A 17230-nucleotide genomic window follows, 5' to 3' on the forward strand; every position below is an offset into this window, starting at 1 on the left:
TGGTATAGAAAAAGTCAATAAAAATACATGAGGTTATGTTGGCAGGAAATGTCCATCCAAATTGAAAAAAAAAATCTACTACAGGTAAGTAGAGGAGTAAGAACATTCTGTAATTCTTCACTCAACTTCAGTTCAGTACTAGGGAATTAATAGCAATCTTAATGGCAGAATGGTGTAAATGGCAGACATCAGCATATATTAGTAATAGCTTAAACTTAAATGATGCTTATTAACTGCCAGCTGCTGTTTTTTGCTTACATATATAAACTCAGTTAAATCCTTGTAACAACACTCTAATGCAGGTACTGTGATTATGCCCATTTTATAGATGTGGCAACTGAGCCAGAGAGAAGGTAAGAAATTTGCTCAAGTCACACAGCTATACTGAATGGTAAAGCCAGGCCTCAAAACAAGGAGGTTTGGCTTTAGAATCTGCCCTCTTCACTGCTATGCTGTTTCTCATATACAGATTTTCCTTCTTTGTCTTCCTTTGGTCTATCTTCTGGCTCTTAAACCATAATGTAAATAATAATTAATATAAATACTGTACACAGTACCATACACACTACACTTAAAGGGTGGTTTAAGGGATTTTCAAGGATAATTTTTACTGTGAGTTATTCTTGCCTTGTGTTCGACTTTAAAGACTAACTTTCCCTGTAAGACACAACTAGGCTTTATGCTCTTGGTGTTAAGTGTGGATGTGACCCGACTGGCCTCCCCTGGGTTTGGTTCTTCATGGAGTAACTGGTAGAGGGAGAGGCACAAGTATATCCAGTCAGGCTTTCCTTTAAGGAAGGGCATGGTTTGAACCCAGGCCTCCCCCTGCCCTTGACATAGAAAATCCACTGTATCTGCATTGAAGAGAATATCCCTCTTAGAGTCTTGACAATTTGGAAAGTGAGAGACTGAGTCACGGCCAAGTCCAAGGGAATCTGGAGTGCTTGCTCAGGATTGATTGAAAGTCTGTGAAAAACAATGGCTGCCGAATTCTATTTCTGTTTGGGTTCCTACCAATCCTCAGTCAGCTCTCCTGAGGAGAGGCTATTCCACCGCATATAAATATTAACACATCTCTTTAAGATGTTGGATATTTATGAGAACTAACATTAAAACTACCTTTTACTACCTTTTCTCATCCCACTGATTATTTATTGTTTGAAAAGGTAAATACAGGAAAGCAATTGACCTAACAATGGCCTATTCTTGATTACACATTGCATTAAATACAGGAATTATAAAGAGGGCACTTTGGAATCTGTCCTTAGCATCTGCAAAGATTGTGTAGTGAAAAGGTATGTGGCTTAGCCTAAGAGATTAATGCAAACCACAGGTCACAGGAGGCCTGCAGTAAGTGTGGTAGATCAACACAAATCTAGTACTACTACAGAGAAGTAGGTCAAAGCCCAAGGCTTCTAATATGTCTTTGTATCCCCATGGCCTGGAGTAGGGTGCTTTGCCCATAATAGACATCTAATATTTTTAATGGAATGAATGGATGAATGAATGAATGAGGGAGGGAGGAATGTTTGACAAGTCAGGAGCAGCATGCATGCTCTTTGCACCTACTTAGTGGCTTCCAACATTTTTGACTGCAATAAACAGTAAGAAAGGCATTTTGCACCATGTCCCAGTACTCAGCTCCATATATACCTTATATATGTATATACATGTATACATTTTACATACATACATAGCTGAAACATAAATACAAAATAGTGCTTGTACTTATTATAATCTATGCAATGCTCTTTTCTATTCTTTAACCTCCTATTTTGTTAAAAAATGTTGGTTGATCCCACTAAATTGATTTCAAGATGTTCTAATAGGTTACCACCCTGCAGTTTGAAAAACTCTAGCATAGCTGGAAGCTCATGCATGGGTTTTGGAGTAAGACCTGGGTTGAGACTCTGGCTCTGCCAACTTATTACCTGTGTCACCATAGGTAAGTTTCTTAATTTCTCTGAGCCTCCAGTTTCTCATTTGTGAAATAGATTCCTACTCCACAGGATTTCTGTCATCTTTCTAAAGCACAAATCTGAACGTGCCAAACCCACTTCAAGAGTTCCCTGTTACCCTTGGGCTACAGTCTAAATGCTTTATCTTAGATTGTTTGGCCTTTAACAACAAGGCCTGTGCTGACTTTCATCTCTGGCTTCCAGCTGGCCCTAACTTACACACTATATGCCAGCAATTCTAATATATGTAGTTCCCTAAATGCACCATGTTTTCTCTGTGGGGCTTTCTGCATTCTCTTCTGCCCACTCAATTTCTACTTGTTCTTTAGGTCATAATAGCGAATCTTTCAAGGAGCCTTCTTTGACTCCCCCCAGATCTGCATTTAAGCATCTCTGGCTCACCCTTATCATAGTATATCATCATTACTATTCCAAGTTTTTCAGCTTATCCTTCTGGAGGGCAGGAAACTCTATATTCTGCTCCATTCTCTTTGTGTTATTTTATATCTAAATGAAGAAATTCTGTACCTCTTCTCTAACCTCCTCTTACTTAGTACACAGTTAGTTAGATGAATATATCCTAAGGATCAGATCATTTGTTTGAAAAATATTCAAGTCAACGCTTAAATGACAGCTTTAAGAAATCAGGGTAACCCTTCGGCAAACACTCCTCAAATGTGCCCACTTTACTACCGGTGGTTGAGGATGGGGGGCAGATGTCTAGGAAATGGATGGTTACTGAATACCAACCCTCCTTGCCTAGCTCATGCATAATAAAGGAGAAGATTGTCTACATTTGTCACCCCTGGATGCTGACAACTTATGCAGACATAACTAACATAGTCCCAAGAGGAGGGCTCTCAGAAGATGGAAAAAAAAATTAATGAGAACATCAAGTTTTAAAGAGAGGGGATGGAGGAACGGAGAGTTAATGGTATATCAGTTACTATTAGCACTTATCTGGTCATAGAGATTCTTTCATTAAGAGATTTCTCATTATTGTTTAAAAGTCACTTAAAAATTGATGGTAATATGTTCTAAGAAAAAAAATCTGATTGCTTTGTTCAACTGATGAGTTAACTCTCTATGGAAATGACATTTATCACTGGGATTCCCAAACCCAAATGAGATCACTTTGGCTCTGTAGAAACTAAAAAACACATCTCTAAGTAATCTACTGTATTCACTATTCAAGTCCCTACACGCAGCCTCACAAAGTCATGAGTCAGAGGTGAGAGCTAAAATGCTGTTAAACTAAAATAAAATTAACTGGAAAACTCACTAGAGAGAAAGAGACTAGGGACGAACACTAACAGAGGCATGAACTGTCCATGACAAAGCTGTGGCTCAATGAAATGCCGGATCTCAGAAATCCACTGTTGTGGTGAAGAGATATCAGTTATCCTACATTGCCCCAACAGCACAAAATATGTTCACACCCAGCTGTTCACATAGCTACAAAGCTCTCCTGTTAACATTTTTCCTATCCTTTATTGCCCTAATCTTAGAATTTCCCAAAACATACTTTTTCAGTGGTCGTGAAAACTAAGAATGTACGTCCCCAGTTGCCTTAGTTAAGTGAGATTAGCCTTTATTCAGATGGAAATATTTTGGTCTGAGCTATAAAAGAGGGTCAACATAATAAGGATAGCCTCCCACAGAGAGTTGATAAGAATATACTTGACAAAAGAGCTATGTAGCATTAATCTATAACTTCTGCATTATTAAAGGGAAGTGAAAAAAAAGGGAGAGATAAGTCATCTAGAGGTAATCCATCTGTTTGTGATGGATTCCATGGAGTGACTCCCTAAAAGCCACTCACAATTCCTTTCCCCTTTGACTTTGTTTACTGGAAAGATAAAATACTATTTCTCAACATTCTCTTGCAACTAGAGTGACCTTTTAATACAATTTTTGCCAATGAGAAGTTGTTGGGACCTTCTGGGAAATCTTTCCACAGGGATGAACTTGACTAGCATATTCACTGGCCATTTTCCCCTTTCTCCTCCTTTCTCCCTGGAAGGTGGACGTGAAGCCCAGAGCTGCAGCAGCCATATTGGAATCATGATGCAACACAAGGAAGGGGCCTGACCACTGGGGAAGGCAAAAAGGAAGAGGAAAAGGGGTCAATTTATGAGGTCAGAGCCACCTAAATTCTTTAATGGGTAAGACATAGTTGGGTTTTCTGTTGTTTATAACCAAATAGGATCTGACTTGACACACTGTTGTTACTGACAGCTCTTCTGGGATCCATAGAAACTGGGCTAACCTACTCTGTGGACAATTATTTAGCCCAACGAACCAAATGGACACTCAAGTGACATGGTAGGAATATAGCCTTAGTTCCGATGACAAGCTTAGGGACATCTAATGAGTTATGGTTTTTTAAAAATTGCCAAAATAGCTTGGTGTGTAATAACTATGCTTTTTACTTATGCAGATGATATGATTGATCTAGCAGAATCTGAACCATTATTTAGTTTTCTTGTTTTTTATCTGCTCACTTGGTTTTCTGTTCTACTTTTTGTTTCTGATGATTGCAGCACACTGGCAGGAGTTATGGCTACAGTTAGGAATTAACCATTAAATATGTGACCACGGGACAGATGGAATCTAGCAGGTTCCTAAACCTATGATTTTAAGAATCAACAGCTAGATATAATCAATAAACTTCCTAAACAGTTATATTTAGTTCAATAACCTTCTCAATATATATCCAAATAATATATAATATAGCCTAATAATATGTGGTCCAATAACCTTCCTAAATAGTAATAGTTGACATTTATTGAGCCATGCACTGGCATAATTTCATTTAATTCACAATCCAGAGGAGAGCAGATATACTCTCGCTCTTATTTTACAGTGAAGAATCTGAGATTTTTAAAAATTAATGCATTTGAACCAAGATCTTGGAAAGATCCATCCATAGTCTTAGGTCTTTTCCAAATTGAATGCATTTGCAATTTCATAATTTTTACAATATATCTGTATGTACCTTTATTCTAATGGAATTCAATTATATGATAATTATTTGTTTATGAGATAGTTTCAGCTATCTGAGTGAATTCCTTGAGAGCAAGATTGTTTCTAAACTTCTTTGTATGACCTATGGAATACAACAGATGCCTAATAAAAGTTTCCTACAAACATTCGTGGATACATGCTGGGAAGTCAAGGCCACTTAACTGGAGTATTGAGGAGCTATGTGCTGTTTGCCACTTTAATTTCACAGCTGCTAAATGTTGGTCAATGAGTAAGAAGTTAGTAAGCAAATACTAAATGTCTCCTATTACCTTGGACCACAGAAAGTCTCATTTTGTATAGTTAAGCCTAAATGGACACATTATTTATGAATACCAAGAAGGAAAAAAGTGATCTCTAGGATTCACCAAAGAACAAGTGATTCCCTTTCTTGTCAGGGTTACCAGACTGGTAAATCAAGGGATTTTCACAAACAGGGTGTACCTCAATATCATTAAGATAAGCTCACAGATGAACCAGAGAATGCAGACTAGATAATAGCAGACTAGATTAATAGCTAACTGAAGATTCCAAAGAGTGTTAATTAATGGAGGTCTCAAGTGATGAGTTGCAGGGATTGTACTTGACATTGATCAATGATCTTATCAATGACATGAATGAGTCCACCGTGATGAAATATGAGGATGATATAACCTAGGAAAGATAGCTAATATATTGGAGCACAAAAATCAATACTTTAAAATGTCTTTATTGGCTACAACAATGGGCTAAACCTAACAAGTAAATATTTAGCTTGGATAAAGAGAATATCCCATATTTTTGAAAAATCATTGTACAAATGTTGGCTTTTGTAACTGTACAGTATATTGGGGAATCTGGCTTGATAGCAACTCAAGTGAAAAACAAATAGATGCTTTAGTTTGACTGGTGTAAAAGTTTAGACCGCATTAACAAATGTAAAGGATACAAGAATCCCCTTGGTTTCTGTGGTTTTCTGACCATATCTCATATATGGCACCCAGTTCTGCCTGCCACGCTCAACACAGCGATCACAGACTCAACAGCCTTGAGTGTATGCATTCAGAAAAGGGCTACCAGAGGACTACAGGTGTGAATTATAACATAAGAAAGGACTGAAACAGCTGGGGGAGTTTATACTGAAGAAAATCATTGATTATACAGTGAACTTCTCAAGGTTATGTGCCATGTTTCCTGCATCCTTGTGAAGGCCAGCAATGAGCACAGAGCCTACCACGTGCCTGGAGTTCAATATATGTTTGTTAATGAAGGTGATCACAGCAGTCACTTCGAATATCTGAAGGGCTACTAATGAGGCTTACATTCTGTGTCCAGGTAGGTTGACCCAGGATCTATGGTAAATGTTACATGGAGACAGTGTTCATGTGGATAAAAAGTGGGCATTTCTATGTCACTTGGAGTGACCCCAAAGTGAAAAAAGATGCTCTATGAATTTTTGTCACTGCAAGTATCCCAACATGGGTCAAGCGACACCTCATGAGGGATTTTGTGGAGAAGATGCCTCCTAAGTGGGATAGGAGGCTTGATCACTGAAGGTCCTATCTGACCCTAAGATTCTGTTAAACCATTCCTTCACTCATCATTCCAAAAACATTTACTGAGAACAGACTGCCCTTGGAACTGAGGAGATAAAGGGGAGCAAAAGCAGGCAGGGTCCCTACGCCTGCAAAGCCTAAAGTTGATACCAGTGGTATACAAAAGGGGCTGTATAAACCTCACTTGCAGGGAGGAAAAAAATATTAGAACCACTACTTATGTTGTGATTTTTCAAAGTCTCATCCTTTTATTAATTTCTGTATTTGGTATATGTTTTATAATATCTACATTAGTGTATATCACTGAGAAACAAATACACATATTTTGTGGGGGTGACACCTAAAGACATTTTTACTGACAGGGTGTGTGATCAAACACCTTTGCCGCCTCTAGAAAAGAATGTCCAGTAATCCCACAGACTAATGCAAAACCGCAATTACATCGAGTGCCATGTGGGTCTCCTAGTTCTCCCAGTTGGAACTTTTCTGTCCTCATCCAGACATAAAGTTGCCATGTTCATTATTGTGGGAGCCCTTTAAATACTAACATTGCAGTGGAAGACTAATGTGTTACAAACCCCAAGGAGCTGTCAGGCTCTGGGCACAGGACTTAACTTACTCCATGTTCAAACCCTGGAAAACCAGCACTGTGAGAAACCAGCACTGTGAGAATCCAGCCCTATGTCTCATGTTGTGGTGGTAGAGATGGTTTTTTAACCACTATCATCTGCAGATGAATTCTTTATAAGTTATTTTTTTTTCTTAGAACGGCTAAAGATTTGGTGCCAACTCTTGTGGAGCAAGGAGGTATGAGAAGGAAGTTGCCCCTATTAGAAGGTTGCAACTCACATATGATACGTTCCTGTGAGATAGAGATATACAGACAAATAGGGTATGTTTTATATGGAGATACAAAAAATGCAAAATGTAAATTCATATTTAACCATCACAACATGTGCTGTTATTATAATCCCCACTTTATAGATAAGGAGGTGAGGACAAGCTGCCTGTGTCATCTAAACGCCTATTGAATTCCAGGACTGTGTCTCCTGTTTACGCCCTCGGTGAGTCCCTCCCTGCCCCTGCCCTGCCTCTCTCAAGATCAAGTCCAAACTCCCCACCAAAGCCAGCCAAGGGTCTCTCATCTGCCCTTGGTCATGTTTGAGACCCTCCCACGTCATCTCTTTCCATTTGCCTCTCACTCAAATTGTACTGAGCTCCTGTCAGTCCCTCTACACACCGTGCTTCCTCCCTGCTCGGCTTTCCCCCGTGCTGCTCCCTGTGCCTCCGAACCAACAGCCCAGCTATTACTCTGCACACGCCCTAGGGCAGCACTTCGCACACTGTGTTGTCATTGCGTGTTTAGATCACTGTATCGCCACTGAACTACAAGCTCATACCGGAGGGGGGGAACGTACCCCTCCTCCCCAGGCTCCCTGATGAATACAGCACTGAACTCAGGTCTTGGCCCTTAGCAGATACTCACTAAGTATGTGTTGAATTATATGATTGAAAATGAGAAATGGCATCTTGGGAAACTCATTTCACTGAGGGCCACATGTTAGTATCTGAAGGAAGACTGGACTCAGATCAGCTTTGTCCCAAAACTCATGATTTAACCTACTCTTACATGTTGGGACTGAAATGGATGCCACTCTACCTATGTGGGTACTGGTTTCCTGAACTAGGAAATGAGAGTGTGGTCTATATAACAGTGTGGGATAATGAGAAGAAGACTGCATGACATAGATTTAGAATAAAGTCCTGACTCCATGCTGTGTGACCTTGGGCAAGTCACTTAACTTCTCTGGGCTTCAGTTTCTGCAATAATATTATGAGATGGTTATTCTGGACAGTCTCTAAATTCCCTTGTTAGCTCTGAAATGCTGCCACAGAAGGAACTTCAGAGTTGTAACCTTTTCCATCCCACAACTTTGCTCTCTCTTTACCACCAAGAGCTCACTGTCTAATTTCTCACCTCCTAAGCAATCTTCAACTTGTTATTATTCCCCCTCTGTGCTTCCTCTCCTCTGAAACTTTTCTAAATTAACTGATGACCTTTCAGTGGCCAAACCCAAATCCCTCTTTTTAGTCTTTATTCTGTTGACCTCTTTCATGCATTTGAAAGCCTCACATCTGTGGTATCTCCTAATCATCTTTCTCTTAGTTTTAAAATAAGGTTTTGACCTGCTTCCTATTTTCTCCTGTCTCCAGTGCCATTCTTGTATTCCAGACCCTTGTCATCTCTTACTACTGTAATCTTCTCTCAGTTTGTCTCACAGTCTAACCACCTTCCTCTTCATCTGTCATCAAGCTGGAAGAACCATTTTCCCTAAATACAAATCTATCAGCTCATCCCCCAGTTGTGGCGCATGAATGGCTCCCATTGTCCACAGGATTGGCAAATATATCAATACCCACTGCACACAGGCTTCCACTGAGCCTTCTGGAGCCCAGGACACCCCTATTCAGGCATAGCTTCGGAACCCTTCTTAACACAGATTGCCAAACAGCAATTCCCGAGCAGTAAGTAGCAACGTATGATGCAACCTATTCCTTCACCACCTGACTCCGACCTGCTCTGCAACCTCCTTTCCTATCACCTTCATTCCTGCCCACACTCCGCGTCTGGGTGCTTCTGAGCTTCTCCAGCAGAAGCCCTTCTACATGCTTCATTATTCTGTAAGGAAAACAATTTCCTTATTGCATCTGGTCCATTTTTACTAATCCTTCCATAGCCATGTCCAACATCATCTCCTTTTGGAGGCCTTTCCTGACTAGCATAGGCAGAGTTAGGGGGAAAAAAGCTTCCTTTTCTTCTATTTATATTATATTGTAATTGTCCATTTCCACATGTGCTGGTCCCCTACTGACTAGAATATGACCTTCTCTGGACTGAGACGATATCTTAGTCATCTATGTATCTTCTCTTGAGAACACATTAGGTGCCAAATAAATACTGAATGAGTGAAGGACCGAACAGATGGATGGATGAATAGCAGTGCCCTCTGATTCTAGATACGGTAGGTTTAGGATTCATAGTTTCTGTTTTTGCACACTGCTAGGGAAACTGTCATAGCAACTCTTCTTAGACTGATCTGAGCCCAGGCACATTAGGAAAGTTCATAATTTCATTGATAAAGGAGAGTAATAGTAATGATAATAATAACGATAGTAATAATGATAATAGCTAACATTATCGAATGCTCACTATGAGCCAAGACAAAATCTGCTTGCTCGAAGACTTAAAGAACAAGGAGAAAAGTAGTCTTTAAATATCATTAAAAGAGCAGAATAAAGACAATTCTGAGTGTAAAGGGTCACACTTTGATCTGCTATCTGAAAATATGACAACAGTCTTAAACTCTACTGAAAGCAGCTTTAGACCATTTATTAGTAAAAAGGGGTCAGAGACAAAAGGAAGACTCTATTACTTACACATATGTCTGGACTGGGCAGTAAATAATTATTTTTTCTTGATATCATTTTATAGTGGCTAGAGTTAAGATTATCCTAAGAAATGTCCTTCTTGGCCAAATCTTACATGGGTGAAAATTAGCTTAGTATAGATTTTCCTAAACAGTGTTTCAAAGAATAACCATAAGATAAGGGTGGGGGGTGGGAGGGAGATAAGCTTTAGGTGACAAAAATGTGGAGGATGCTGAGTTTTGGCTGTTGAGTTGCTGTATAGTCCTCTTTGAGGTGTAGAATGCACGGTAGTGTCTTGGGCATAAGAAGACAGCAGTAAGGAAACTTGTTCCTTGTGGCTTAACCCAAAATCCCCCATATGTATTTGACTCATGAACCTTTTTAAATAAAATGCTTCATATTTATTTCCATGGAATTAGTATTGGGAAATTCTGGCTGGGGAGGTTCCTAGAAACAGTTCCTCCGTGCTGGGATTCTAGCTGTGGAATATGCAAAGGGGCCTGCTATGAAGACCTATCTGAGGAAGGGAAAGGAAGATTGACTATGGTCTGGGCCAAAAGAGGCTCATGCCTGGTGTTATTATTTACATGATAAAATTCCACTCTATATGAAGGCGAGAAAAAGTCCAACTCTTAATCAATTCTTTGAATTAGCAGTTTAGTTATTATGGCTGTATCACAGTCATAAGAATTTATATTTTCATTTTGTCCCAAAGAAAAACTTGACCATCTTTCTTTAATATTATCAACCTGGAAGCTTGACAGTAAGGATTAAAAATTGCTCCTTCCTTTCCACTTGGTTATTGGAAAGGCTCTGAAAGGTAATCAGTCTTGTGAAGCTACACTTTACAGTCTGCATAAAAATGCCATGATTTCCCTTCCTCTCCCCAACCTAATTGAAAGTGCATAATATCACCCAGCTGGGGAAATGTAAACGGTAAACATATGCAATATATCATGCTATCACACAAAGGCTGGTTACTAATAGGGACTAGGTGGTTGTCAGAACCCTAAGAAATCTGGGAAACAAGTCTTTTTTTCATAGAGAATGAGAGCTCTTTGAGCCTGCCACCCTTCCTCCCCACCTCTTCCCTCAACACTTCAAGCTACAGTCAGATCAGACCAAGGTCAGTCAATCCATTTCTTGCATGTGCAATTCCAAGGGTCACCTAACAGTGTATATTGACTAAAACTCTCTTGCATCAGTCTTTCAAAGGATGAGGCATTTTACCTTTGGCAGGGGGTGGGGTTAGAACCTCTTGTTCCCTACCTACTTCAATTGTACTGACAGATGGTCCTATTATCTCTTTCCTCAGCTGCTAAACCTAAAGATCCTTGGCCTTGTCACCTCTTATCTTTCTCTACTTCATCAAACTCCTATTGCCAAGATTATCTCCTTTTCTACCTCTGATCATCCATGAATATCTATACACGGTCACATTTTCCTTGAGTACAAAATCCCACTCTGGCTTTTCAAAGCCCCTTGCTCCTCCACAGCTGTCTATAATTACACGTCAATTACACCTACTTGGAAGTCATCATTTTCTCTTCTCTGACGCCCACCTCCAAGTGCCATGCAATCTTCCTGAATTTTACAGTGGGGCTTTTAGGAGAAAGGACAATATCCCTTCAAAGCTTTCACCATTAGTTCTCTGTCGCAATATTCCTTCAAAAATTGCTCCCTGTTGCACCATGAACTCTATGACTACTATTCATTCATGCCACCTTATAACTGGCTACTGTTTTATTTTTGACGGTGGATACCTTAACGGTAGGTCAAAGAATAGCAGTTGTCTAGGGTACCACATCATTTCAGTTTTACCAGATTGAAGGACATGTTTTTATCTGCTTCAGCAGTAGAGATGATTTGAAACTTACTGAATTAAAACTACATTCATCTTTCACTAAGTTATATTACCTGTCAACTGGAGCCGGTAGATGGTATGGCTTGTTGACCTTGGCATAGAGACCCTCTAAGTGGTCTCTCTCTGGAGACAGTGGACGGCCATCCCGAGGGTAACCAAATGGGCCAGCCCTAGGAGGAGATGGAGACCTAAAGACATTTGCTGATGCACATGATTCCCGAAAGTGGTTCACTCTGGCATAATTGGGGTCCATTTCATCATCGTCCATGTCATGCACTGATCCGATTGCGCCAGTAGCATAATCAACAAGACCTCTTGCCTGCTTTTCCCTTAGCTCCTGATGTTTTGCTCCAATCCTGAAAAACACAAAACAAATAGCAGAGACGTATGTTAGTTTTATCCACTAAAACAATGGAATATTCTACTGAATCTTTTAACTCTTCCTAGTCACTTAGCTGTCATTTTCCCATTTACTCAAGATCCCACCATGCAGAGATGCCAACAGCATAGTGAGGTTACTTTCATACCTCTGACCGTTTATGCCTTTATTTGTTATAGGGTCTTTAGTTCGGTAGCAATGTTATAGGTATTTTGACACATCTTGCCCACTGATGTCTGGGCTGAGAGCAATGTCAGAGGCTGATTTTCATTAATATTCCCTCCCCACGAATGGGCTGTGTTTGTGGAAACACTGCATCTTTGAAGTGATATTATGGAAGTCATTCTTGGGACAGGGATGCATGTTAAAGAGCCCATTAAAATCTTACAGTTTTCTATGACTTCACTATTTAGTGCACTAGAGTTCCAGTGTATTCTTCTAAAGAAAAGAGCTTGCAAAAATTGATTTAAATATGAAAAAGAAATACAGAGGCTTTCTGGTCACTAAAAGCAGTGGCATCAGGGGTAATTTATAAGAGACTCTAAGTTTTTTGGTTACACAAATGTGGATCATCGTGTCTCATTATATCGGGGCTAGAGACAGGGTAAAATAGTGAAGAAATTAATAGGTTCCTGACAGAGATGAATCGGCACATATAAGTGAATTAAACACCATTACTGGCAGAACTCCACAGCGCTGAAGCCTTAAGTGATATTACAAAATGCTCCTGCTAATCAGTGCCACTGTGCAGACTACTGGGAATGGGAGCAGAAAAATATACTTAGGTAGATTCCAAATCCATCTGAATTTTGAGAATTTGACATTTAATCTGGAAAGTGTTAAATTAGCTCTTCTCAAATCCCTGTTATGTATTAAAATGGAAAGGTCACCATGGTACCGTACTGGACAATGGTGATCTTGATGGCATTAGGAGGTCTCAGCACTAATGAGGAAAGAATGTAAATCTCATGTCACGGGGCAAACAAGGTGCACTGTGTACAGGATGAATAAGACGATGCTGGCTCAGGTGGCTAAAAGAAGATACTCAAGAAAGGATGAGGACGAACCTGAAGTCCTGGGACCAGAGGATATAAGAGGGCCGTGGGCTAGAAATGAAAGATCCATATGTGACTGGAGATATCTATGGAAGGCCTGGATGAGTTAAAAATCAAAAACTGAAACCCCTCAGTAGCTTCTCCCCTTCAAACAAAAACAGCTGTTTTCACAATGGCAGCTAGTTTTATTTTACAAAACATCAAACCCTTTGTAAAAATCTTCAGAAGCCACGATTTTTCAAGGTATTTTCTCTTTTGGTAGAACAGCATTTTTATTTTTATTTTTTTTAAGAGGAGGATAAAAGAAGTTGGGGAGGGGAGAAAAAAAGTGAAAAAAAATAAACAACAAAAAAAGGAGGCATAGGACAAAAAAACAAACAAGCAAAAACCCAGCATCTATCCTCAAGTTACAACAGATGAAAATAAAAGCCAAGATACATTATTGCATATCTCTTTTGACTAGGCCAAACCATGTACCCTACTCATAAGTAATTAGCAAAATTTATATTTTTGCATAAAGCGGCCTGAATCTCCAAGGAATTCTGAATGAAGATGAAAGGAAGATTACACAGTAGGGTATCCGTTAAGGGGCCTTGCCTGTCCCCTTTCAGTGTATGTTAGTCCTAGATTTATGGATGTTTGTTTTGAGTAATTTTTGATAAAGAAGATAACCTGCTCCGTTCTTCAACAAAGCAATCTTTCCAGGGACAGTGCAGACTCGATTATCAGAGGAAGCTTGCTGCATGCCGACGATAGGGATGGATTTCCATTGCAAATAGAGCAAAGGACATCAATAAAGTTAGGGGGTGGGGTTCTGCACGGTTACTATCCCTCCTAAGTAAGATGCCTTCAAGAGAAATCATTCAGCAGAAAGATGAATATCTCCTGGCTGCCGCATGGGGCTACACTTGTGCATTAATGGAAGAGAAAAACACCGAGCTTGATTTAAAAATCACAGAAACAGAACACTGGTATCTGTGTTCCTTATTTCATCACTTCTCTTTCTTAGAGGTTTTCTCATTAATTAAATTTGCTGAGTATGTAGAGATGCTCAGATGAAAAGTACTACATGTATGCCAAGCAGTATTTTATCTTGTGTTTTTCCTTTCTAAAACAAAACCAAATTCCTCCTTGATTCTCTCTGCACCACTGAGTGTTTCAGGAACTAATTTCATATTAATCACTCAGTAGGTGAAACAGTAATTTCTCTGAACCATCATTATTATGCCATATATCAGGGTTTCTCTATGTCAGGGAGGATAAGACAATCTCTGAAAAGAGGTGCATGGAGGCAGATGAGACTCAACAGAGAAATGCCAAGAAAAATGATTTTTTTTTTTGTGGCTTTCACCTCCACCTTCACCCCAATTCAGTATGAGAATTCTAATTGTTTATAATTATTTCCACTTTGAGGTCTCCTTACCACTGGGAACTCAATCTGTTAAAAATATCTATTTTTCAAAATATATCCTTCTATATTTGATGGTACTCCCAGTTTCCCCATTCTCCCAAGCACACTGCCTTTCAATTGTTTAAAGCTCCCCTTTCTCTGTTCTCTTTTGAAAACACTGTTATTTCTTTTTTCCACAACACCTCTTAAATGTCCTCTATTATTTCTATTTCTTCAGCTGCAGTCTACTAGTATTCAGGCTTTTATATTGTTTAGGTCTGCATTGTCCAATATGGTGGCCATTAACCATATGTGGCTCTATAAGTTTAAATTTGAATTAATTAAAATCAAATCAAATTAGCTTCTCAGTTTCACAAACCATATTTCAAGTGCTCAATAGCTACATGTGGCTAATGACTACTATATTGGACAGTGTAGATATAGACAAATTCCATTATTGCGGAAAGTTCTATTGAACTGTGTTGGTCTAGATTATTCTAAGAGTTTTTGGCATGTCATCTCATCCCACTTTAATCTATACCTTAAAAGGCTGCTAGAACAATCATCCTAAAAGAGCATTTCTATCATATCTGTCAGATCAATGATCTCTAACAAGGGATTGCAACAACGGATGGAGTAAAAGTATGGTTACTCTCCCTTCCTTCCTGAAACTCTCAACAAACAATTGAGAAATTGGGAAGAAAATTCCTTCTACAATGCAATTAGAAAGAGGCCATAACATCATGACTTGCAATGAAATTTGGACTCAGCCCCAAAGGGGAAGTATACCAAGAGTTGATATATGCCTACATCTCCAGCAGGGTATACATTGCACTGAAAATAAAGGAGGAAGTCTAGAAGAGCACAGACAATAAACTTTTACTTTGAAAAAGAGAGTCTGAGAACAGGAGCAGGACCCTGGAATTTTAAGGTAAATCTTTGTGAGGATCCAACTTTAGAATGGAGGAGAGGCTAAAAGAGATATATTTTCTTGGAGCAAATCTCCTACCTTGAAGAAACTTCATGGAGATGAAATGAAGGGAAGAGAGAAGTATGAACCTGCTTTGTATCTGATAGATAAAATTAGCAGGACAGAGATAAGTAAACCCAAACTCATCAAAATAAAGCCTATAATCTAGGAGACTCCACTAAGAAGCAGGTTGATCTCATCAGGATAATGAGCTCTCTCAAAATGGCAGGCATAGAAAATAAGCTCCTAAGGCAGTGCACACAGCAAATCTGTCAAGAATTTTGAGAGAATATGCAGAATCAAAACCGCTGGTGACCACTGTACCCACATCATTTAACACTACATTTCAGCACATATATATTTTTTAATTTCAAGTACTGTAGAACCCTATATTAATTTGATGGGTCATACAAGCATTTAAGAAAATTAAATACAATAAAAGAAAATATTGGACCTTATTGTATGTAGTAAGCATAAGTGTTTCAAGGAGAAAAATTAATCAATCTACAAATTCAGGCAAATGCATCTGATCTCAAACATAAATAAAGACAACAGAAAAACACTCTTAGACTTTAAAAACACAGAGGGAATTTCACATTTGTTGACCAATCTTGAAAAATTTATTGATAATGAAAAACAGCCAACCAAGAACTACATTAAAATGAAGAATTTAACCTGGTTGCTATGGTCTTAAGTCCTCCAAAATTCATGTGTTGGAACTTAATCTCCATTGTGGTGGTATTGAGAGGTGGGGCCTTTTGGGAGGTGATTAAGTCATGAGGGCTCTGCCCCCATGAATGGATTAGTGTTTTTGTTTTTGCTTTTTTTTTGAGACAGAGTCTCGCTCTGTTGCCCGGGCTAGAGTGAGTGCCGTGGCGTCAGCCTAGCTCACAGCAACCTCAAACTCCTGGGCTTAAGCGATCCTACTGCCTCAGCCTCCCGAGTAGCTGGGACTACAGGCATGCGCCACCATGCCTGGCTAATTTTTTCTATATATATTTTTAGTTGGCCAGATAATTTATTTCTATTTTTAGTAGAGTGAGACGGGGTCTCACTGTTGCTCAGGCTGGTCTCGAACTCCTGACCTCGAGTGATCCACCCGCCTCGGCCTCCCAGAGTGCTAGGATTACAGGCGTGAGCCACCACGCCAGGCCTGGATTAGCGTTTTATATAAGGGCTGGAGGGAAGTAGCTTAGGGCCATCTTTGCTCTTCACTTTTGCACCATATGAGGACACCTAGACAGCGCCATCTATGGGCAACAGGCATTCACTAGACACGGAACCTGCTAGTGCTTTGATTTTGGACTTTCCAGCTTCCTGAACTATGAGAAAATAAAGTTCTTTATAAATTACTCAGTCTTGGCTTTTTATTTCAGCAACAAAAATGGACTAAGGCACTGTTGAAGCTTTGGTATGACATGTATGGAGGTGAGCAATACATTCATTTAAATATAAAACTAAAATTAAACATCTGTGGAAATAATTACCAAAAAATTATAAACTCTGGAAATATAAAAATAATACTAATGGAAATCAGAAGTCAATAAGGAAGTAATTTAGGAGATAGCACTATCACTCAACTATATTTATTTCCTCATCTTATAAAGTAGGCATCAGTATTTACTG

The 17230-nt window shown here is 39.3% G+C and overlaps 1 protein-coding gene across 1 annotated transcript in view; it reads right to left on the reverse strand.

Moving 5' to 3' along the window:
- The window catches only part of PARD3B (par-3 family cell polarity regulator beta), a 942908-nt gene that overhangs the window by 138268 nt on the left and 787410 nt on the right, over nt 1–17230 (reverse strand). Inside the window, exon 20 of the mRNA XM_045558633.1 lies at nt 11864–12166. Coding sequence (XP_045414589.1) covers nt 11864–12166 — 303 coding nt within the window. The remainder of the gene's footprint in view (nt 1–11863; nt 12167–17230) is intronic.

The sequence above is a fragment of the Lemur catta genome, chromosome 8 (assembly GCF_020740605.2).
Source record: "Lemur catta isolate mLemCat1 chromosome 8, mLemCat1.pri, whole genome shotgun sequence".
Taxonomy (NCBI): Eukaryota; Metazoa; Chordata; class Mammalia; order Primates; family Lemuridae; genus Lemur; species Lemur catta.